This window comes from Rousettus aegyptiacus, unplaced genomic scaffold (genome assembly GCF_014176215.1).
Source record: "Rousettus aegyptiacus isolate mRouAeg1 unplaced genomic scaffold, mRouAeg1.p scaffold_m13_p_2, whole genome shotgun sequence".
Classification (NCBI taxonomy): Eukaryota; Metazoa; Chordata; class Mammalia; order Chiroptera; family Pteropodidae; genus Rousettus; species Rousettus aegyptiacus.
Window position 1 is genome coordinate 170,476,747 of NW_023416295.1, and position 23,596 is coordinate 170,500,342.

The window sequence follows — 23,596 nt, forward strand, 5'->3', positions numbered from 1 at the left end:
CTTTCAGTCTGTGTGTGTCTTTTAATCTGAAGTGAGTCTTTTGTAGGCGGCATATGTCAGGGTCTCGTTTTCATATGAGAAGATTGACTTCTTGATGCTGAAGAGTGGGAGGTGGGTTGGAGTCAGTGATGGATGGCCTAGGGCTGCCCCCTTAACCCTGCTGGTCCGAGAGAGAACTCTCTAGCAGCTGCGGCCTATGCCCGCGTGTACACGTGTGTGTGCAGGCCTGTGCGTGTTTACAACACAGACCGTAGCCTGGGCTGCCACCAGGAGTGCTGGGACCCTGGGCGAGCCTCAGCACGCTCATCTGCCCAGAGCAGGGGGTGAAGAAACTGCCTTTCGGGTCCCCTCCGAAGCCCATGCCGGGCTCAGCCCTCACCGCTGGCAGCGGCTGTCCCTGACAGCTCTGGCTGTCCTCCTGGAACCTGTCCAGTCCCCAGGACACACCCTGACTCCACGCCCAGCCCAGTGCCGGCCTCGCAGGGTGTGTGTGTGTGCGTGTGTGTGTGTGCGTGTGTGTGTGTCCGATGCCTGCTCCAACTGTCCCTCTTCTCTCTTCTGCTGGCTGCCCAGGCTCTTGCCACACAGGCTCTGAGGGTCGTACAGGGCACCTTCTCTTTTTCCTCTCTGTCCGGAGTGCTCCAGACTCTCCTGTGTTCTCCCCACCTCCCTCTCCTGTGCCCCACTTTTCTTCCCTGTTACCCTATCCTCTTCCTATGTCTGATCCTCAGCAGCTTTGCTCTTGGGGCCAAGGTGGCTGTGGTTATTCGTAATCCGGGCAATTTCTCAGTCTTCCTCTTCCAGCCTCTCCCTTGCTCACACCTCCCACCCCAGACCCTTCGGAGCCAGGTCCCTGCCTCCGCCCCACACCCCACCCCTGACTGCCAGCCGCCCTCCCAGCGTTGGCTGCTCGGATCCTGCACCCCTTCTGCCTCCCTTTCTAGGATCGGACAATTTCCCTTGGGACTCCTTAGCGTGGTACCACCTCCTCCTCCCCGCCAGACGGTCCCTCTGCCCCTTGGAGGTTCTCAAACTGCTGTCATCCCTGTGGGCCCTAGTACCAGGACTGGACTCAGGATGATTTCTGCAGCTTCCTAGCTGCCCCCGCCACTCCTCTCCACGAAGCTTCCAGAAGGATCTTCCTTAAGCACAAGTTGGACCCTGTCACCTGTTTCCAGCATATCGGCTACCCATAGCTCCATCACCCCCATGATCAAGTTCAGCCTGGAAGCCCCCCGCCCCCATGGCGTGATCGCTAACTGCCCCTCTGGCCTCATGGCCTCCTCTGCCCCCCTTACACTCTAATGGGGCAGAATTAACGTAGCAGCCCTGAGACAAAGGACCGTTTGCAACTGGCCCTTGGCAGGCATCTGGAAGCTTGGATTCCAGAAGCGTCCCTCCATTCCCTAAAAAGAGTGGCTTGCTGTGCCTAAACGTGGTTTATGCTGAATACCTGCCTTCCTTCTGGGAGTCTGGAGTTTGGTACTTACCCAGGCAGAGGGCGTCTATGTGACCAGCCCCCCATGAAACCCTGGGCACTGTCTTTAGTGAGCTTCCCTGACAGGCAACAGTTCACATATGTTTTCACAATTTGTTGCTGAAGACTTTAAGTGCATCCCGTGCGACTCCCTCGGAGGGGACTCTGGGAAGCCCATGCCTGGTTTTTCTCGGGCCTGGCTGGGACAGGCTCACCTAGCCAGGAGAAAAGCAGCCACTTCTGAACTCTGTTGTTCAAAATCAGAGAAGTAGAAGTTGGCAGGGGTCTCCTGGTCCCGGGTCAGCCAGATAGATATTGATGGAAAGGACCCCTGCCCACTCCCTGCCTGACTCCCTGTCCCGGAGCCCAGTGGCCAGAAGCCTCCCACTAAGCAGAGCTAGGTGCTGGGTAGAGGGGCATCTCAGCCTCTTGCCCACTGAACCAGGGACAGAATCCTGCACCCGTGAGAGAGCTCTCTGACTGTGGCTGTGGCTTCACCTCCCTAGGCCTTGTTTTCCTCATCTGTCACAAATGGAATGACGACATCTACCTCAAGGGACTGCGGTGAGGATGAAATGAGAACCTGGCACAGAGCCCTACACTTACGTGCCAGCTCCCATCCCTCCGAGCTAGCTTCCTTCCAAAAATGACCCACAGGCAGGCTGTCCTAAAGTCGAGCGAGATGCTCCAAGCAAACAGGCCGGTGGTCTCTAAAGAACACTGCACCTCCAGTGTGCTCTGCGTTCACCGATCTGCTCAGCTCCCAGGGGCTGTGTGACCCTGGGCAGGTCACTTAACCTCTCTGTGCTCCAGTGTCCTCACCTGGCCTCAGCAGGTGCAATCACAGCTATGCGAGTGGCCATGGAGGAACATCTCTGTCTTTTTATTTTGTTTTGTTTTGTTTTGGGGGTGAACCGTAAAGCTTGGCGAGTGCCTCTTCCCAGGGCGACTATAGGCTGTGGCTGGGAGCTCTCTTCTGGAGGTGATCCTCCCAGCCGCGGAGTGGAGAAGTGACCAGGGCCTCACTTCTTGCTTTCTCGGAGGGCCGGAGGGCTCCCTTGCCTGCAATTTCCTTTGACGCCTGGGGCGGCAGCACCTAAGTCCCAGATCCTCTGGCCCCAGCTGGCTGTGGGGGTGGGGCTGGGCTCAGAACCAGCCTGCTTTAAGCAAACCCTCTAGGAGAGCCCAAAAGTCGATTATTAGAGTACCCCGTGCTCGATGGGAGGATCTTTTTTACAAAAAGCTTCCCAAATTCCATTAATCCGACCCCTTCACTGGGGGTAAAGTGAGAGTTAGTGCTGAAATGACCTCCCGGAGCAGGTACCCCAGCATGGATGGAGCCCCTAAGATGTGGGGATTTGGGGTCCAGCTGGAAGCCCTTGGAATAACGCCCTGGGAAAAGGGTCGACAGTGTGAAGGCGGAAATGGGTGGAGGAGGTGGGCAGTGATCTGTCCAGGCGGTTGCCAGGTCCCAGGTGTCTGCCCCGGGCCAGGTCCTGAGCACCTGTACCTTCATCCTCACAGCAGCCCTGCAGGGTGGGTGGTGACTGCTGAGCAGGTGAAGTTATAGGAGGGGACATGGGGCTCAGGGTGCAAAGTGGAGACGCTGGGGCCTGGCTGGACCATTACTTCAGTGAGGGTGGGGACCTGCCTGCTCTGTTAGTTTGCTGCCCCAATATCCACACAGGCAGAGCACATAGTAGGTGTTCACAGTTGTTTGCTAATGAAGATATTTTCCGGCTTCGGCTCAATGAAACTGAAGAGGTGGCCTGTGACCTGTTGGGCCTGGGAGAAGGGCAGGGAGGGTGCAGGTAGAGCCCAGACAGCCCTTCCAGCGCCCTGCCTATGTCCTTCCAGGGCTGGTCCAGCACCCTCAGCACCCTCCCGGAGGCCCTTGCTGAAACAGCGCTGGTGAGCCATGTTATGCCCACATTTGGCCACAGGAGGTCGCCCCACACCGCCAGCCACGATGAGACCCGCCTCCCAGAGGACCCCTAGCGGCAGAAGGAGCTTATCTTGCTGGGTTCCCCCAGACTTCTGGACTGCAAGGCAGACATGCGCTGGGTCGGGGAGGGCAGCGCTGGGGGATCGGGATCATGGGTGAGATTACAGTGGTGGACTCCGCCGTACCTAAGGCCATGATCCTCCTCCACCCAGCCCTGGCCGGAGCACTGTCCACTTCCCGCCCACAGCTCTTTTGGCTGCTGTGCTCTGGCCCCTCTTCACCGCTCTGGGGCCTACAGAAATCACTTCCTCTGAGACACCCTCCAGGCCTGTCTGGGCATCGAGGCCTCTCCCTGGCATCCCCAGCCTGAGGGAGCACGGCGCTCACCTCGGTCGCAGCCGAGGCCCCACTGGACAGAAGACGTTGCTGAATGGCAAGGTTGGCCATCTCAAGCTGTCCCAGGGCCCGGCAGCATGTGCAGCATTCAGCGAGCAGCGGAGGAAGAGAGGAGAGAGGGAGTTTGGGATAGACGGGCCCCGAGGGGATGGAGAAAGGAGCCTCCGTGGTGGAGTCCCTGAATAGCTAGGCTCTGCAGGCCTCCCTCTCACCCAGCGGGGGAGGCGGGACAGGCTTGGTCTCCAGCCCGGCCCACAGCAGCAACCAGGAGTCCAGTCACACAGACCTTTACCATTTGACACTCTCGCTGTTGGTCCATGAGCTTCTCTTTGGGGTGGCGTGGAAGAGCTTGTCCTTTTCCCCCAGCGTGGGCACGGGAGTTCCATGGTGGGCAGAGAGCTGGCCAGTCTGCCCCAGCCCTGCAGGCGGGCTGTGGCCGGAGCCCTGCTGGGCAGCCTCCCTCCGCTCTTTGCTACTGCTGAAGTCCCTCGGCTCCCGGAGCCTCCATGGCTTCTGGCGAAGCGCCTCCGAGGGCTGCCCTGGCTGTGACTGAGCCATGCAGAGAGGCCCCAGGGGAGGAAGCAGCCAAGTTCAGCAGCAGGGCTGCAGAGAAGATGCCCAAGTGCTAGAGGTGGCACCACGGTGGCCATGGCAACAGCTGGAGGGCCTGGAGCTGGGTCAGGCCGGAAGTCTCACGGAGGGTAGAGGACCGTGAGGATGGTCAGAAAGAGGTGGCGTCTGCCGGAGCCAGCGAGCTGGGGGGCATCTTGCAGCTGAGTCCCCAGAGATGGAGTCCAGAGAGTGCCTAAAGCCCTGGGGATGCAGTGGCGGCTGGGGAGGAGGAGGGAGCCCTGGCCAGGTGGGTGGGGTTATCAGTGCTGACCAGGGAGGAGGGGTCGCAGGTCAGGGGCTGGAGAGCAGAGACCACCCAGCCCAAGGACAGAGATGCCCCTCCCCACAAGTCCTCCAGGTCTTATTCTACACTGCCGCCTTCTGCAATTCAGCGCCCTCTCTTCCGGTGCAGGTCCCACCCTACCCCTCCCCCCGCCCCCCACCCCTCCCCAAGCTGCCCTGTGTGTGGCAGCTGGGTCCAGCGGCCATGTGGATGCTGTCGCTGCCCTCGTCACCTCGCTTCAGTGCATGAGGGCCACAAAGGGGCGGCCCCTGCCCACCTCCCCAGAGCCACCAAACCAAGGGCCTTGTTTTCTGCAAACTTCACGCCCTTCGTCTTCAGGGCTGGTGCACATGCTCCAGGCTCTGCCTCGGTTCCTTCCTCTTCCGAACTCCAAGCCCAGTGCAGTTCCAAGGCCCCTCCTCTGGTCTCCGAGCCCCTCCCGCGCATTCCCACGCCCACATGACACACTTTGCACTTGGAGCTGTCCCCGTTGGCTCCCACGTCTGCCTAACTGCAGGCTCCTCAAGGGAGGGAAATGTCACACTGTCCTGTGTCCCACGGCCCTGCAGGATCTGGGACAAAGTATGTGCTGAAAGGTTTGGCAAATGAAGAAATGGATGATGAGGGCATTTATTAACATGAGGACTTAGCCCTGCGCATACGCTGTGCTAAGCCCTGCAAGGGGCACCTCGGGCAAGGCCCCTGGGCTCCCGTTAAGTGCCCCAAGCTACAGAGTGGTGAGGGGGTTGGTTCTGACCCCGCCGCCAGGGCAGTTGATCGGAGGCTTCAGAGGTGGCTTTGCAGGGGCTCCAGCCTGGACGCGCAGTTCCAGAACATTCGCTGGCTCCTGGCTCGGCCCGCGCAGTGTTCTCTGGGAAGCCCACCTCGACTGTGCGCCCCCGAAGGCAGGAGCCACGGTGGGGGCCTATTGTCCCTGCACAGGGCCTGGTGCCGTGCCAGAGCTCATCAGGTGTTTGCTGACTGATGGCTGGACAGACCACCAGGACAGCGGGACAGGCTGACAGTGGTCGTCACGTGCCGACTCGGGGCACCGGGGCCGAGGTGACGTCTCGCTTGCCGATGACGACACTCTGGAAGAGGCTTCAACAGCAGTGGCTAACCTGTGACCCACTTTCCTGCTCCATACCCTGATCCCCCCAACGACTTCTGGGGTGGGAGAGCAAGGACGTCTCCCCGTTTTTCATCCAAGGAGAATGGGGCTCGGGGGATGACGGGACTCGCTGGAGGCCACTCCGCCGGCGAGGGGCGGAGCTCGCGTTGCAGATCACGTCTAACAGCAGAGCAGAGCTCGTCCGTCCGTCCCGAGCTCGTCCCCCCCCCCCCGTCCGCAGTGCTCCTCCACCCTCGGTGTCCCCTGTGTCTGGGTTTCCAGTGCTTTTTAGGAACCAGGTCGAAAGAGAGTGACTTTGAGTCCCAAACCAACCTGAGGTCTTCTGTGAGGGGCCTGGCAATTTGGCAGAGGGCGCCGGCCTCGTGTGCCCTGTTGCTCAGAGCTTCCTGGAGAATCTTCCCACCCATCCATCCCCAAGGCTGGGGGGTGGCTTCCTAGACGGGCCCTGACCCAACTCCCCTCAACTTTAAAGCACTTCCACGTCCCCCAGTGCCCGGCAGGAACCTGGGAAGGAGGCGGGGCAGGAGCCGTGATCACTGTTTTGCAGGGGAGGGAAGCGAGCAGGCAGTGGCCTGTCCCAGCCGGCGGACCAAGCCCTGGCGAGGTTTCAGAGCCGGGGCTCTGGTGTGACCCATGGTGAATCCCGGCTCTGCCGCTGAATCGCTGTGCAGGCTTCGGCTCTCTGGGCCTCGAAGCCTCACTTCGGGAAAGGGGGACACTGATAGTGCCCCCTCACAGGGGGGACGTGAGACAGTTTGGCGCACTCGGGGCACCTGTCAGCATGGGCGTGCTACTAATGCTAAGTCAGAGCCTCTTTCTGCCCCCACCCCCACCTTTCTAAGGATGGAAGCGGCAGCTGGCAGCTGGCGGTGGGAGGCGGTTGCTTTAAATACGAGATGAGGAGAACAAAAGGAAAACAGAGCAGGGGGCAGCTCCGGCTGAACTCTCAACCACCCTCCTCCCAAACCTGGGGGGGGGGCAGTCTGAACGACCTAATGTCGCCTGCTTCCTATCCTGAAGGAGCCTCACTTCGGGCTCAGTCACCCCTGCTGGGGGGGTCACGGGTTTGGACTGGGACCCCACAACCCAAGGGGGCACGCCCCTGCCTGCCTGTAGGCTGCTCCCCAGGAGGAGGAAGGTTAGGTGGGTGCCTCGCATCACCTCCAACACAACCTGAAATGCTCGCCAGTTCCACGGGCCACCAAGAGCCTCGAAGGCGGCCTGGCCCTGCAGCGTGCCCACCGCCTCGGCTGCCACGGGGCCCCGCCGCCCAGTCCCTGCCGTCACCGTCTCACGCCGCCTGGCTCAGTGCCCTCGCCTCCGCCCGCTCTGCTGTGGCCGGTGCTCACTGCTCTCCCAGGCGGAGGGACCGGCCCGTGTGGGCTGGGGCCAGTGACTCGGCCTCCAGAGGCGTCGCACAAGGCTGTAGGTTTCCCTCCCACGGACTCCGGCCGGCCCCAGCAGAGGGGACCGAGGCGTTAGTGGGTGAGCATTAGTGGGTGGGCCACTGCTCCCCACACCTGGCAGCGGGGAGGCGGGCAGGGGCCGGGGCCGGGCTGCAGTCGCTGCTTCTGCTGCTGCAACGTGAGTGGAGGCTGAGGCACGGGCCCGAGGAAGTGCCCAGGAGCCAGATGGACCGAGGCACTGGGCATGGGAGTAAACAGGAGGCCTGTGGATGCCGCCGTGCCGGGAAGAACATGGACAGTGGAGACCAGCAGGCCCGGGTTTGGGTCCCGGCTTGAGTCGCTTCCTAGATGGGCCCCAGGCATCCTCCAGGCCTCGGTTTCTCCATCTGGAAGTGGGGACAGGGACTACCACTTTCGAGGTCTGTGGAAGACACAGGACACCATGGTCGTGAAGGCGGGAGCCCAGAGCCCGGCAAGTCTCTTCCTCCTCACCCCCAGCAAACCGTTGGGCCTCCTGCCTGTCCCCTGACGCCTCCGCTGCCCAGCCGGCCACCCGGCCTCCTCACGCCGCCATCTTTCTGCAAACGCCGTTGCTCCCTCAAGCAGCGGTGCCCCCCCCACATCCGCCCTGACCTAGTCCTGCCCCGGAAAGTGCTGAGGGCCAGTTCAGCGCCTTCCCCTGTGCCCTAGGCACTGCGAGCTGCTCCCTTCTCTGAACCCCCACATTCCCCTGAACCCCACTCTCTCCTTTACAAGGAGTTCACTTAAATGCATCCTGCTTTCCCCTTCCTGGGTCTGTCTCCTTCAATAGACCGCAAGCCGTTTGCCACCACGGACAATGAGTTCTTCATGGTCCTGTCCCCTCTGCCTTTCCGGCCCGTCGGCAATGCCTGTGAATCACAGGCCAGGAGCGGGGCGGCCGCCGTAAGGAAGGTCAGGGTGCCTGCTGCTGGCATGGGCCTCAGGGAGGGGAGGGAAGTCAAGAGACTGAGATCACGAAAAGAAATCCCCGGGGAGCACAGCGGCCATGGTCCCGTCTCCTGGCCACTCGACAGTGAGTACACCCTTCTCTGGGACCAGTGGGTGGGGGGAATGGGGAGGGGGTCCCCCGCAGTGGACAGATGTGGCACCGCTGTGCCACGTGCCTGCTCGGGCAGGCCCTTTACAAGCGAGATCTCGCCGACTTCTCGCCCTGCGCTGAGGGAGCTGGGTGTGGGCACCCCATCCGCGGGCGGGAGGGAGGGAAGCGGCAGCCCGAGGACGAGCCACGGAGTAAGCGCCCACGCCACGGGGCGCCCCCTGCCCCAGACACAGGCTCGGGGCTCCCAGCACCCTCAGGAGGCTGGTGCGGAGAAGGCAACCGAGGCGCGGAGCGGTCAGGAAGAGCAGAGCTGGCCTGAGCCAGACCCGTGGCCCTCAGAGCCCACCCTCCCAGCGCCTGCCCCGCCGCCTCTGCCCGGGCGGGGCCAGCGCCGCCGTGTGGCCCCGTGTGTGGCACATTCAAGGAGAGAGCGGACGCGATGCAGGCGTTAGCAAACCGCAGCTGCGCCAGGCCCTGGCGCCCCCTCTCCTTTCCCTGCCCGGCGCACCCCGCCAACCTCTCCGGTGGCACTCGCTGTGGCGCGGGGCTGCGGCCGGCACAGGCCAGGCGCAATGTCAAGGGGCTGCCCGCCTCCCCTCCCATCCCCGCCCCCCCAACTCGAGCCCCGGAGGGCCAGGACCCCATCCGCAGTGAGATCCCGCAGGCCGCCCCACTGGAAGGTCGGTGTGGGGTGGCGACCTTGACCTCCTGTTCTCATCCGCCCTGCTGCACTCCGCTCAGGGCCTGTGGGCAGCAGCAACTCGACGAGCACTTGTCAGGGTCACGAGTGAACCCACAGCACTCCTGTCCCGGCTCGGCCACACTGGTCTTTGTCCCAGCAGCCGTCAGCAGCCTGACACAGCGCGGCCCAGCAACTCGGGCACCTCGTTACAACTGGACGTTCAGCCTCACGAGGACGTGACTGGGCCAGGTGCCAGGATGCCCTGGCCTGAGTGTGCTGGGCGGGCCGTCTGAGGAGGGCCCCATGGGCGTGGGGAAGGTGGGCTGGGAGAAGGACAGGCGCCCCAGCTGGTCCCACGTCCAGCATTCTCAGGTCTGAGACTGGGATTCAGAGGCCAGTGCCTAAGCTGAAGGGGCTTCACGGTCCTGTCAGGCAGCCCCGTCTTCCTCAAGTCACTTCCGCCTCTGCATTCACTCCCACGGGCCCTGGAGCGCCCCCTCCCACGGCAAACCCCTCCTCCCCTCAAGAGCTGGCTCTCAGGCCTCGGCTGACCAGAGGCCCCAGCTTACTGCCCAGGCTGGGCAGGGAGGCCCTCTCCCCTCTGCCCCCTCCCTCCCTCCTCCTCCATCCTCCCTCTTCCTCCTCCCTCCCTCCTCCCTCCGCCCTCCTCCGTCCTCCCAGAACGCCCTGTCCTGGCCTCTGCAACGTCAGCCTCTGCATCCTGCTCCTCTGCGACCGTGAGCTCACGGAGGGCAGAGTCTGTGGCCTTCTCACCTTGGCATCCACACTCCGGGGGCCTGGCACTCAGCAGTTGTTGAATGAACATCTCCGACCTGGACTGAATTATGTGAAGCTGAAAACGTCTTTATAGCCATTCAATGTGGCCGCCAAGGGTGTCTCAGTCAGAGTCCACGTGGCCCTACCTGACTGCACTCAGCCCACACTCATGGCATAATGGGAAGGGGACGGGGACAGGATGCAGGTGCATTGTGCCTGCCTGGCCAGGCGCCCCTCGGGGCTCCCAGGACCCACCACGGCCTGAGGATCCTGGTCACGTCTTCCCCCCACCTCAAGAGGCTACAGATCAAGGTCAGTTTTTGGCCATTTTAATTGTAAAAACCAAGACATTTATATAAATACGACCGCTATGTAAAATAGGATTCGCCCTTCTACTAAAACCCTTCTCCCCACACTCAAAAAAGAATATAGAAAACCCAGCGGAGATAAGAAGTACAAATCGGCACGCGGTCCCTGATGAGAAGTAACTGGCGGGCCAGGCTTCCCTGCTCAAACAGGCCTCACAGGCCTCACGGTGAGCGCACCCCTGGCCCGGGCGGCTCACCGGGGGCTCAGCAACGCCTCAAGAAACTGCTCCACAGCCGCCCTGGGCCCTCAGCCACCGGTTACCAACTGCGCAGGTGCGGGCAGTAGAGAAGGTTCACTCGGCCTGGGGGCTGGGGAGGGAGGAGGGGCTGGGGTAGGGTGGGGTGGGGTGGGATGGGGGGCTGCTTGGCCCTCAGGCCAAAGCTGGGGCTAAGAGTTGTTGGTCCAATCAGATGCAGTGATAATTCAGCCTGGGGTCAGGTTGGGGTCAGGTTGGGGACGTGGCTTCTGGGGCGGCCACTTCTCCAGCGGACAAGGGGAGATGGGTCAGTGCCCCTGAAGAGGAGGGGCTCCTTCTTGGGGCCATTTGCACATGGCCAGTAAAGACCAGGACAGCGGACACCTGTCAGCAGTGCTGGGCGGAAGGGCAGGGGGCTCCCGGGATGCGAGGGGAGGCCAGAGCCCGAGGGCGGGGGGGCTGGCACGTGCCTGCGAGTTCCACCTCCCCACCCTCTTTCTACCCTGTCTCACTTCCCCGCCCTCCTCTGCATGGGGACCACAGCCCGCTGTCCCCTTCACTCCCTGGGACTCGGGGTGAGATGGCTGGGAGCCTGGGGGTACGGATGCCAACAGAGTCACACACTGGGCATGGCTCGGGACACTGGTACACAGGACAGAAGACAGACGCCAGGCTCTCCGAAAAGCCAGGACCTGTCTGGGGCTGCTCGCCGTGCCAGATGAATGGCAGGAAAGGGCCCTGGAGGGGACGGGGGCAGGGGCGGGGGACGGTGTCAGGAGCACTTCCAGACACACACGGCCAGGGTCCCCCCGAAGTACAGGTAGAGGAGGTTCTTCACCTCATGTGTGATCTCAAACCCGAAGCCCTCGCCGATCACCACGTGCCAGGAGGAGCCGAACTTCTTGTCCATCGTCTCTTTGATCATCTTGGCGGCGCTCTGCAACAGAGAGGGCGCTCGCTGCAGGGGGACATCGGAGGGGACAGTGGCCTGAGTCAGCTGCCTCTGTGGGAGGCAGGGGTTTTGGAGGAGACAGGCCTGCTGCCTTGTTATTGTTGTCCTCCTGCACACAGAACCCTCGGAAAGGGTTTTCGTGCAGGCCTCCTCCAGCCATGGCCGACTGCACAGGGACGGAGGCCCAGACGTCACCTCATCAGTAACGGAGACACTAGCTAAGGTGGCAGAGCAGGCGTCGGATCTGGAGACAGGGCCCCGGGTCTGGGTTCTGGCTCTGCCACTTAGTGCCCGTTTCCGGTGTGGGTACCACCGGCTGTTCTCGGCCCTAAGTGAAGTCAGGTCTCTGAGAGCGCCCGCGGACTAGACAGGGCTATATCATCGTCACTGTGAGGCGTCAGGTTTATCTTTGGGGAATAAAAAGGCCTTTTCCCTAACAGGTTCAGTGGGCTCCCTGAAGACAGGCTGGACTGCTTCCCTCAGCTGCGGCAAGGCCCCCACGCCTTCCTGTGCTCACGCTTTCAAGAAGCTTCTTTCGAGAAGCGGTCCAGGCCGGGGCAGAGGCCCAGGGTTTGTGCACCCACAGTGGACCGGCGGCAGCCACCACTGTGCCGGGCGCCAAGGGAGCATTTCGCATCATCTCAGTGTGTGCACCCTCACCACCCGTTACGGACTAGAAAACTGGGCCTCGGGGATTTGAACTTGGGCCTCACTGGCCCAAGGCCCAGCCTCTCACTGGCCAGGCCCTCCCCGCCCTCTGGCTGCCATGACATCGACTTTTTCCTCGCTCACTGCCAGACTGATGAATGACGTCCCGTGTCGACGCCTGATGGCCATATTGTCAGCCCCGAGAGCAGTGCCTGGCAGAGATGGTGTTTAACATCTTCTCGGAGTGGATGAATGGACGTGAATGAACGGCGGGTGGGCCTCTGCTCTCCGCTGGGACGGAGCCAAGGGGAAGCTGGCCTACTCAGCAGCCCACCTGAGACGGGGAGCAGGGGAGTCACAGAGACCCCTCTGGCGTTTCTCCCGCTCAGCTGGGTGCGAACATCGGGTCAGTTCCCGCAGACAGGACCAGCATTTTCCCTCCCCCGGCTGCTGCGAATGCTTCCAAGGAAGGTACTACCCTGGACCCTGCAGGGCTCTCTGGAGCTGGCTGTGGGGACTGGGGCACCTGTTCACCCACAGGGGGCGCCAGCAGCACAGAGGCCGCCTGCACTCATGGCAATACCTCGTTGTTGTTGGAGAATTTCTCACAGGCCATGACACACAGCTCCATGGTCTCCACTCGCATCTCCTCTGGCATGTCCGAGTGCTAGAGACAGGGCAGGGGTGACAAAGACAGAGGCTTAGCCCGTGACCTGGCCGCTGGGCTGGCCTCCCTGTCCCAAGGCACGGCCACCAGGCAGCTGCCCTGGCAACGGCCTGGGCAGAGCTCAGAGAGGCGACCCATCTCCTGACTCGCGCATGCGGCTGGGGCGACGGGGCAGGGATCAGGCTGAGCCGCGCGGGCGCTGATGCTCGGGCCCCTCTGCAAAGGCAAGAGGCTTCCTCAGCACCATGTCGCAGCCAACACACACAGGAAGACCGGCTCAGGCAGGAGAGGATGCAGCTATGGAAATGGTTTACAGGCGGCCTCGGAACACACGTCGATCTCCAGAAACCCGAAGGGACAGCTCGGCCTCTCCCGATGGCGCTCGATTTCCTTCCTGCCTCTCTGGCTGCTGCTCCTCAGTCCACTTTGCTGGGTCCCCTAACACTCCCAGAGGCTGGAGGCCCTGGGCTTGCCCCTCCCCTTTCTCCTCTGGCTATCTGCTCTCTTGGGGATCCTAGCCTGTTCTGTGGACTTATTCATGTTATATATGGGGAGAAGGGCCCCACAATTTCATCCCCAGCTGTAACCTCTTTTTTGGGGCTCCAGACCCCTACATTCAACTGCCTACTTGAAAACCCCACTCAGATGTCTCAGAGATAACTCCTGATTTCCCCCACAAACCTACTCTTCCTCCGTCTTCTCCTCTCTCGGGAATTGACACCGTTTTTCCCTCCCACGTTCAGAAAACAACAAACCCTAGGAGTCAGCCCTGACTTCATACCCAGCACCCGGTGTGTCGATGAACTGTCGCCTCTGCCTTCACGATTAGGCCCTGATCTGACCGCGTCTCGGCGCCTCCCCTCTGAGGCCTGGACCAACCACCCGCGTCTCTCTGGGCCTCTGCAGCAGCATCCTCCCTGGTCTCCCCGCTTCTGCCCTGGTGCCCTACAGTCCACTCTCCTTACGACAGCTAGAGTGATATTTTAAAAACAGATTACATTACTTCTCTGCTTAAAACCCTCCACTGGACCCCTCTGAACGCAAGATAGAACCCGCATGCCGTCCCACGTCTCTCACCGTGGCCCGCCAGGCCTGCGAGGTCTGGCCCCGCTGTCCCTGCCCTCACGTCCTACCACCCGCTCAGCAACCCATTCCCGCCACACTGTCTTCTTTCTGTTCCTCCGAAGTGCCAAGCTCATTCCCACCTTGGACTTTCTCTGTTTGCTGTTTCCCCTGCCGAGAATATTCTTCCCAGAGCTTGGCGAGGCTTGCTCCCGAACTTCATTCAGGTCTCTGATCAGAGAAACCTTTCTAGAAGCTCTATGTTTCTTTATAGACTTATTACCTGAAACTGTGCTGTTCAAACCTTTCTTTCACGTGAGCCGGGCCTTTGTCTGTCTCGTTCACTACTATATCCACAGTGCCCAGTGGCCTAAATAGGTACTTGTTGAATGAATGAATGAATGAATGAATGAGAGAATCACTGTCGACGCCTAGATCTCTAGATATGAGCCAGTGAAGTCCTTCTGAACTTCCTCCACGGCAGAGGACAAGCGGCCCCGTCTCTCGCGGAGGCTGTGCGGGCCTTGCCGGCTGCCCTGCCCCCTCCCCGGGGCTCACCCTGACCAGAGGGAAGGTCTGCAGCCGTTTATAATCAGCCTCATCTTTCTTCCCTTCTGCTTCTCCCATGATCCTTCCGCTGTGACCACCGGAGGAGTGAGTGGGGCTTTCAGGTGGTGCTGGGACCGGCGATTAAGACACACCCTGGAGATTCAGGAAGCGGGCCCTGCCAGCTTGCGGGGAGCAGCAAATGTCTTTCCACAAGGGGTGCTGTTGAAAACAGGAAAAACCAGGAAAGAAGAGTTGGCTTGAAAACCATACATCACAAATTAGAAATGTCTCAGTAACAATTTGACACCTCCCCGTCTTAACTCCTCCGCACCCTTTTCCAAATGGCCAGCAAGTCTGCAGACGGGAGGATGAGTCAACACGAGATGCTGGGACCTGGTTAAGAACACACTGGTATGGTGCTGCAAGCCCACACTGTCATCACCAAGACAAACACTGACGGCGGGCCAGGCCGAGGATGGAGCCGCGAGCTAGCAGCGAACAAACAAGCCTCCCTGCAGGCCCACTACATACCTGCTCCCTGTTTCTCAGCAGACGTTAGCACACAGGTAAATGTCAGGTCACGATCCACAACCCTGGGTTTACGGGCAAGCAAGCGTCTGCTTCTGCAGGCCCCTGACCTTCAGGAGACATGGGAGCAGCAAGGCGCTGTGTCCTCCTTGGCACAGCAGGCTCCCCACTTTTCCTCCCCACACCCCCCTCGGACTGCCCTGTCCCGTCTGGCTGGTCTAGCAGTGAAGGCCTAGGCGTTAGTGCTGGTTCTCCTGCTCGCCACAGCATGGCGTTGGGCCTCAGACTCCTCACTGGCAATGCAAGGGTAGTCACATTTATCCCACAGGGATGTTGTGAGAATCAAACGGGACAGTACATGTAAGCAACAGTCACAGAGCCAGGCATGTGGATGGCACTCAAAACGCTGTCTGTCCTTCCCTCTGGCTCCCGGGGGAATCGAATGACTGAATGCATGTGGATGTGACTGGAAAGTTATAATGCTTAATACACATGCAGAGATTTCTTTTTCTTTCCAAATCTAGTTATCTAGAAATCTGTTATCTAATAACAGATGGGGCTTTTCCTAAAGGGATAAGCCTGGATCCTAAGTGACTGGGAATGTGGCTGGAAATTCTGGCGTTTCTCTTTATCCTATAATTCAATTTATCCTATAATTCAAAAGACTTTTTATCTTAGAAGTACTAATATAAATGAATACAAACCACCACGTTGTTAAAATTCTTGTTAACAATCCATACTGGACAAATGCAAATAATGTCATTCTAGCATTTCTCACATATCCAAGTAAAGTTTTCACGGCACAGCCACCAAACCCCGAAGATGCCTAGCATAGGAACTAACAGGTAGGGGATGGCAGGTGACATTTAGTAGGTTCCCTGTGTGCGGGCCACTGTTTCATGAGCATTTACTCAGCTCACTGCTGCAAAAACCCCGAGCTAGGTCCTGCACCAACAGAGGCACAAGGCTGTAAGGTGGCTGCCCTGCGGTCACTCGGCTAGTGAGCGGCAGGGCTGGGGTTGGATCTGGGTACCGTCCCTGGTGGGCCCTCTTAACCCCTCCTCGTGAGGCCTCCTCACAGCTCTGACGCACAGTAGGCACCCTCGAAATTGACCTCTGGTGCATGACTACTGTGGCTCACGCTATTCCAGCAGTGAGATAAATGTTTAACCTTCCTTCTCGGTGTCTGTTGTTCTAACGCTGCCTCGGCCCTCGTTTGGCCGAGCACTGAGCGTGCCATGTGCTTGCATCTGACCCCTCTCCGATGCCTCAGAGGCCCTCGGCGCCACCCACTCGGGCGGCTCCCTCGAGCGAGGCTGGAAGCCTGGCACCGACTCCGCCATCCCACGACACTGGTGTTTTCTGATTTCTCAGGGGACAGATGGCTCCTCTTATCGCGTCGGTTCTGGGCATCTGTACCATTCAGGATATCAGTTTTTGTTTATCGCTACATGTAAGTTGGCGAATTGCCAAGCCCAATCTCATTGTACTTTCCGCTCATGTTTCTCACTTCGCGAAATCCGGTGAATCACTTTGTCTTGGCTCGTTACCGTGTGGCCCCTCTCCCATTCCATCTTGTCCTCCTTGCTTTAGGACGGGCCACTTATCGACTCCTCCTCCACATGACTAAGGTGTGACAGGTGGTGGCTGCGCTGATGACCAAAGGCCAAAGGCTTTAAGGTTTACCTCCAGACCACAACGTGAAATGCTGAAGCAGCTGCTTAGGCATCTTCCACCTAAATACTTCGGTTTGATTCAATTCGCCCTCGGGCTACCAAGCGCCAGCATGGAGGGGCCAGGGAGGGGATTCAGAGGCAATCGTGCACACGCCCGCCCTGGCGAAGGGCAGGGTCTCTGGTCACTGCTTGGACTCTGCTTGGGCATACGCAATCCTGATGAAAGAAGACTTCAGGAATGGTATTGCCAGAGCCTACTCTTCAAGAACAAAGGGGGAGAAACCACTGGGCCGGTTTTGGGGAGAAGGGACAACATGGGTGGAGTAGAGAAGGTGCAGGACCAGGAGGTGGAGTATTTGGGCTTGAATACCAATTCTGTAACTGAAATGACTTCTTCCCTCTTCCCTGTCTTGCAGCCTCGGGCAAGTCTAGTTACTCCTCTAGGAAAAATAATCCCCCCGGCCTCAGAAAGCTGTTGCAAGGACCCGGGATGCGCACGCGGGCATTCTGAAAATTTAAAGCTCTCTGCACTAGCATCATCACACTGCTCTTCCTACAGCTGTGTTATCAGCCGGGTCTTCGTCGACATGATTCAACCACGTTTATTAAGGACCATGATGGCAAATGGCTTTTCCTAACCACTCTAGGTATTTTTGGGGTCTTAAAAGGCATGAGACTTCCAGAATAAAAAAAGGAACAGTTATAGATGGTGCTTCCAAATACAGAAACGTAGGAGAATTTTTTATGATGCTGTATCACTACAGCCCAGCTAGTCATTCAGCCCGATTAGAAACGCCGCTGCGAGAACGCTCCCGAAAATAGCAGGACTAGAGGTTTTAATAACCTTATCAATCTTCCGTGCAAATGAGGGTGTACCTGACAGCTCCGGGCCAGAAAGAAGTCACATCGGGCCTCGGAGAGAGCCCTTTAATACTGTCAGTGAGCCCGAGGCCAGGGCACTTGCATCCCCTGGGTACCACGGCTTGACCCTCCCAGGGCCCGCCCTGGTGCACAAGGCCAGAGGCGGCCTTGCTCTCTCTCCTGCTCATTACTCTCCTCCTCACCCAGCGCCCCCTGCAAGCCGCCACAGCCTTGCCCGTCTGCTCCTCGTAACAGGCGACACCGACAGGGCTCGTTATCTCGTCGCCTCGTTAGTCAGTGTCTCCTGTCCCACTGTCCCTTGTTCTTTTGAGGCACTGCCCTCGGTCACCATTTATTATATGGCTTCTGAAGCATTCGGGAAGCATCCTTAAGAGGGTTAGGACGTGTGGGAGGGATGGTGAAAAATGAGCGGATTCTGGGAAATAAGGCCCTAAGAGGTCGCCGGTCCCCCAGCCACTCCAGGCCTGGTACACTCTTGGCCCGCAGACCACGGCTCCCAACCCTTCCCCACCACCAGGCAGCTGAGGGACGGGGCACACACTCTGAGCAGGGCAGGCAGCTGTCGACTGAACTTACACTTAGGTCCCTTGGACAAGTGTTTACCTCTGTAAGCCTCAGTTTCCTGGTCGGGAACCTGGGAGTGAGAACAGAGCCCACAGTCAACGTAAGCTCTGCGACCGGTGCAGTAAGACGGGGACGCCGACGTCCATCGCACATCAGCCACCTAAACAGCTGAACACTCAGCCAAACAGACCGATGCGTACACAGTTCCCACCCTGTGCAAACCACCGAGCTCGGGCTGAAGGAGGAGAGAGCCAGAGGAACGTCTGTGACACGGCCTGGCCCGGGGCTGGGCGCACCGTGTGGTCGCACTGTGCTTTCGCAGGCACCCTCTGGTGCAGGCCCAAAGGTTCATGGCCAGCAATGACAGAGCCAGGCCCTATTCTTCTGATTCTACCTTTTGTGCTTTCTCTCCTGTCACAAGCAAGTAGGAGACGAGACAGAAACACAAATCACTTCGACCTCAGCAGCTGCCAGTCCAGTTGCCTGTCCGGGCACGCCCCCTACGTCCAGCCATGTCAGGGACACGCACTTGGGCTCTCGGTCACCCTCCAGCCTTTCCCCGACATTTCCACCCTCTGCCTCCTGGCAAACAAAGAGCAACGCTGGCTGGTAAGGGAGGAGCAAGGAACCTCCGGGCTTGGGGACTTTCACCCAAGATGTCAGCGGTGAGGTCAGGAAACAACAACTGGAAGATCTGGATTTCACAGATCAGTTCAAAATGGGGGAAACAAACAGGGTTAACATTTTAAAAAATGTGCTAAGAGCATTAAAAAAATCATCTACTATAAAAGAAGTTTTGATAGTAAGAAGGAAATGGCTGCAGAATAAAGGACAGTCCTTTTCAAGAAAAGATAGTTACCTCAGACACACAAAGGGATTTTTTTTTTTTAAATCACTCATATTTTTTCTCATTTTACTGAGGTTCAGTGAAAACTTTTGGTGTGTCTTAGACCGTGTGGAAGGAAGGAAAGAAATGAGCGAGGGAGCAAGAGATAGAGATAGAGAGAGACCAAGACATTTTCTTGACGTACAACATGCAGCTATCAGCTCTCCATGAGAACAGCTGCCTGCCGCAGACAGTGGGTCAGGCAGTCCCCCGTCTCCTCTTTCCCACTCAAGAGAACAGATTTGAACATGAGACTAAGAATGACATTAGCACAGAAATAAAGTGGAATTTGGAATGACTTATTTTTTAAAGCATTTGCACTTGGTAATTACTGCTGACATCTCACAACCAGCCATGACCTAGCAGGATGTCATGGGTCTGGACAATCACCTGGGCCTGAGGACTTTATTCTGCTTTAGATGCTGCTGTGCATGAAGTCCAGTGTCTGGCACATGGCAAAAGACCAACGAATATCTAAATTGTGATTAAATTATATTTCGTTTGCCCCCAGGGAAAGGAGAGGGCATATCAAATCTATTCGATATTGATTGAGTACTGACCTGAGCAAGGCAATGGGATGAGTGTTCTACACATGGGATCTCATTCACCACCACTGATCACACTGTCAGACAGGCACTATTATCCCCACTTTCCTGATGATCACACAGGCTGAGAAAAGGGAAGTGACTCTCCACCTGGCTAATAAATGGAGAAGCCAGGATTCGATTAGGTATGTACGACTCCGAGCTTGTGCTTTTCCAACCACTCCACTATAACCGAGAGACAGCCCTTGTTTTCAAGGAGTTCGCAATCTAATACAACAGACCAACACATACGCAAGGAACTGTGGTTCATGACAGAAAGCAGCACATGTCACCAGACAGACGCAGAGGAGGGGGAAAGAGGGGAATTCTGGAGGGGACAGAGGACAGTAAGAAAAGCTTGGTGACAGGGGTGGCATTAGAGTCAGGCCTTAAAAGGTGAGTAGGAATCCCGACAGGTGGACAAGGTGAGGAGAACATTCTGAGCAGAGATGAACACACATGATGATATCAATGCAGAAAGCTCAAAGTGTTTCCTGTTAAAGTCCGACAGTCCAATATGGCTGGAGGACAGACGCTGGCAAAGAAGAAGGGAGAAAGGCAGCTGGGAAAAAATGGTGGGGTTGGCTTGTGGAAGGGCCCTAATACCCAGGCTTAAGAAGTGTGGATATTTTTAGGGGTGAATGCGAAGCCCTTTGGAGGTCTCTTGGGGGTTGGTGACATGGTTGTGTTTTGGGGCAATTATTCTGGTTAATATAATTGGTTTAACAGGAGGAGGGATGGGAGGTAGGGATACCAGTTAGGAAGCTACACCAATGGCCCAGGTGACAGGCATTAAAACTTGAACCAGGTGGTGGCTTCAGGAATGGAGAGGATGTGAGATCCTTGCAGAGGCAGAATCAAAGCAATGTGACAATTTCCTGAGCGGGATGGGCATGGCAGAGAGATGGATGATACCCCAGGAGGATCGTGATGCCACTGAGAGAGAGAGGGGAAGTCAGGTAGAATAATAGATAGGTAGAGAGCAAATGCAGGTGTCTCAATCACTGAGTCATGGATCATCGGGGTAGAAGGGAAGCCACTGAGTCCAACCATCACATCCACACCCAGACACATCCCTAACCGTGGAGACCCAGAAGAAACATCAGAGCTGGAGATCTGGACTTGAGGGTCAAGTGGAGAAATGACAGCTTACACTAAGGAAGTTGGTGACACTTCTGAGGGGAAAAAATGTGGGGAAGAGACAAAGGAAGGAAAGTAACAACTGCTGAATCTACACGGGACTGGCCTCTTTATACTTCAAATTATCAGAATTCTCAATGGAGATACTCTATAGTTTCCTGATTTTATATGTGCGCAGCCTGGAGCCCCAGGAGATTAGGTTACTTGATAGCGTCCTGCGACTGGGAATCAAAAGCAGGTTGGTCACGTCCTTTTCGCTGCACCGATTCCTCCAGTGGGAAGCACGGCCTCAGGGAAGCCTACAGTTGGGTCAGACAATCACATCCTAGAACATCAGGGTCAAAGAGGCCTTAGAGATCATTCGATTCAACTTCTCTTTAACAGGCGGGGAAACTGAGGCTCAACGAGGGCAATGACCAGCTTGGGGCTCCAGCATGCCACTTACTGTCCTAGTCAAGTGGTCTGGGCCAAGGCTCCTGCGACCACCGACCCAGACGCGGGAGAGGATATTACTCCGCGAACGGTGGGGGAACTAAGGTGCTGGGATGGAAGAAGTCGCATCAGGGAGACCGCAAAGCTGGACCGGGCCTCGGCTGGGGAAGGGAAGAGAAGCAGTCTGCAGAGTCGCGACGAATGATCTGTCATGACCGAGCTCATAAATCCCCAAAGTGGAGGGATGGGGGTTGGGAGGACCTGGGGTTGGGGACCCGAAGGGAGGAGGCTGAGGTGGGGCCTCCGCGGTGGGCGAGGCCCCGCCCGCCCCGCGATGCTTCCCGGCCTCCCTTTGGGCCGGCGCTCCCCACCCGGCTGCCCGCCGCGCCTCGGGGCCTCACCTGCTCCCGCGGGGGCTGCAGCGGGGCCGCAGATTGCTCACCCCCGTCTGGGTTGTCAAGGAGCAAAACAAGAGTGTCTTAGCAACAGCAAGGAAGTCCTGCCCCCTCGCCGGACGTTGACAAAAACTTCACTTCTTATTGGTGAATACAAGTGTCCTTCAATTTTGGAGGGCCCTACATCGTAGAGGGTTGTACAAAAGGGGCGTGGTTTAGAAGCTAGGGAGGCGGGGCTTCACTTAGAGCCGTCTTAAGTGGGCCTGAGGAGCCGTGTACAAACAGTTCTCATTTTAGAGGGACGAACTGTGAAGAGCGGTATTACCTTGGGAGTTTATTTTAGTCATTTGAAATAACTAATGCAATTTGTTGGTGTCGTGACACTAAGATGCTACTTATCAGGTCCTCAAAAGCCTAGTAATAACTTGCATTTACGTAGGGCTTTACAATGGTATCTCACCTGATTCTCACAATTCTTTTAGGTGATAATATTCCTAACCCCACCTGAATTGAGGTTCAGAGAGGCTAAGTAACTTTAAGAATCAAGGTCAAGCTTCTTGAGAATCAACCCCGGTGCTCTTGCCACTGGAGCGCATCCTCATATAGTTGCCGAAGGAGAGGTGGTTTTAATTTAAAGACACCTTTTCTTTCCCCTTAGGGTGAAAAATTAATCTGAAAATATTAATACAACTAGGGAAAAGAGGAGAACCTACAAATTCAATTATTTGTTGGTTGATCAAAGGGTCAATGGGGGTATTCCATAATTTAAACATTTACTTTCTCATGATAGGTATCTGTGTGACATCCCACATCACATTCACTGGCACCTACTGGGAACTCAGCCCTGGCCAGGCACTGGTGATTAAGAGATAATTAAGAGGAGGACCTTGGTCCTGGAGGAGGCACGGTCTAGTGGAGGAGGAGGGCAGCTTTATCAACAGATAGATACAGAATAATTCATTCTACCTGTGCTCTGGTAGAGATGTGGACAAGGAGCATGGAGCGCACAGTTCACTGAGGAAGTGCTGGGTGGAGAGAGAATGTGGTATGAGTGGGAAGTGATCGTGGGGATGGAAATGCAGAAGAAAGTATGGACCACAAAAGTCAAAAGGGTTTTAAACACCAGGTTCAGGGACTTGGGTGTTTCCTGGGGTGAGTTAAGAGTCGGGGAAGTAACCGCTGGAGGGTTTCAAGTCTGGCAGTAACATAGTCAGATTTGGGTTAAAAAAAAAAAAAGATGACTTGGCTGGTGAAGATGGTGGACTAGACTTGGAGTGGGTAGACAAAAGGCAGACACAGTGGGCTTAGTTTTGAGACTTGGCAGCTTGAGGTGTGCTAGGCCCTTGCTGATTCCCATCTTGCCTCCCTGGTGCCTTCTGAGGGTCTGGGGAATGTCTGACTCAGCTTCCATATTTCCCAAAATCTCTTTGCCAACTTTATCCAGAAGAGGGAAGGTGGTTTTTGAGGGGGATGAAGCTCTTGCTTCCGCCTCTTATCGAAATTTCTCTAAAAGGGGTCCATATTTGCCATCTCCTCTTTCTCACCTCCCATTCACTCTTCAGCCCACTGCAATCTGGCTTCCACTCCCACGACACCACCAAAATTTCCTCTTCCATAGTTACCAGTGACCTCCTGAAGAGTGGAATTAGATAGACTTATTTAGTCTTTATCTCGAACTCATCCTCTCTGCTGGCATCTCTCTGCTGGCATAAGCCTGTCAACCGCACCTATCTTCATGAAATTCTCTACCCCGGAGACAGTGACTGCAGAACTCTTTACGATGTAGATTTCAGGGTCCCATGGCATCAGAAAGGTGAGGGGCAGGAACCTGAATTTTTTTTCACAAGTACCCTGTGCACACTCACGTTTGAGAATCGCTGCTCTATCTCCTGACACTGGGAGCACCTCGCTCTCCTGGATCTCCTTGAACCTCTCTTCCTTTTGGCTTATTGGGCTCTTCTTTTGCTCTCTGTGCCCACTTTGGCCTTTTTTCCTTCTCACCAATGGTCTTAAATTTCTTCCTACCCTAAGTCACCTTTTCATCAGTAAGAGTTCTCCTCGCTTACACTTCCTGGGTATTTACTGGAATCGAGGGTTGGGTTTGTACTTTGGAAAAGTTCCTCTGATGATTCCAAACACTCTCCCAGGGAGTTATGCCACCCCATGCATATCTTGTTGAGAATTGTTGCCTTAGGTACTTGGGGATCTCATCCACTCCCATGGTTCCGTTATCGACAATCTTCTAGAGTGTGATAACTCCTGTATTTCTCTCATG

General features: G+C 57.1%; 1 protein-coding gene across 2 annotated transcripts; it reads right to left on the bottom strand.

Moving 5' to 3' along the window:
• Positions 1-10,985: 10,985 nt before the first annotated feature.
• Positions 10,986-21,426, bottom strand: DNAL4 (dynein axonemal light chain 4). 2 transcript variants are annotated; one of them, XM_016161815.2, is made up of 4 exons: positions 21,328-21,426; positions 14,244-14,453; positions 12,540-12,623; positions 10,986-11,293 (listed from the first exon to the last, which is right to left on the bottom strand). In XM_016161815.2, the coding sequence occupies exons 2-4, from the start codon at positions 14,310-14,312 to the stop codon at positions 11,129-11,131; spliced, it is 318 nt and encodes a 105-aa protein (XP_016017301.2). In that variant the 5' UTR covers positions 14,313-14,453; positions 21,328-21,426; the 3' UTR covers positions 10,986-11,128. The 2 variants fall into 2 exon arrangements, with proteins under 2 accessions (XP_016017301.2, XP_036093391.1); XM_036237498.1 differs by lacking the exon at positions 21,328-21,426 and adding an exon at positions 19,331-19,882.
• Between the last annotated feature and the right edge of the window lie 2,170 nt (positions 21,427-23,596).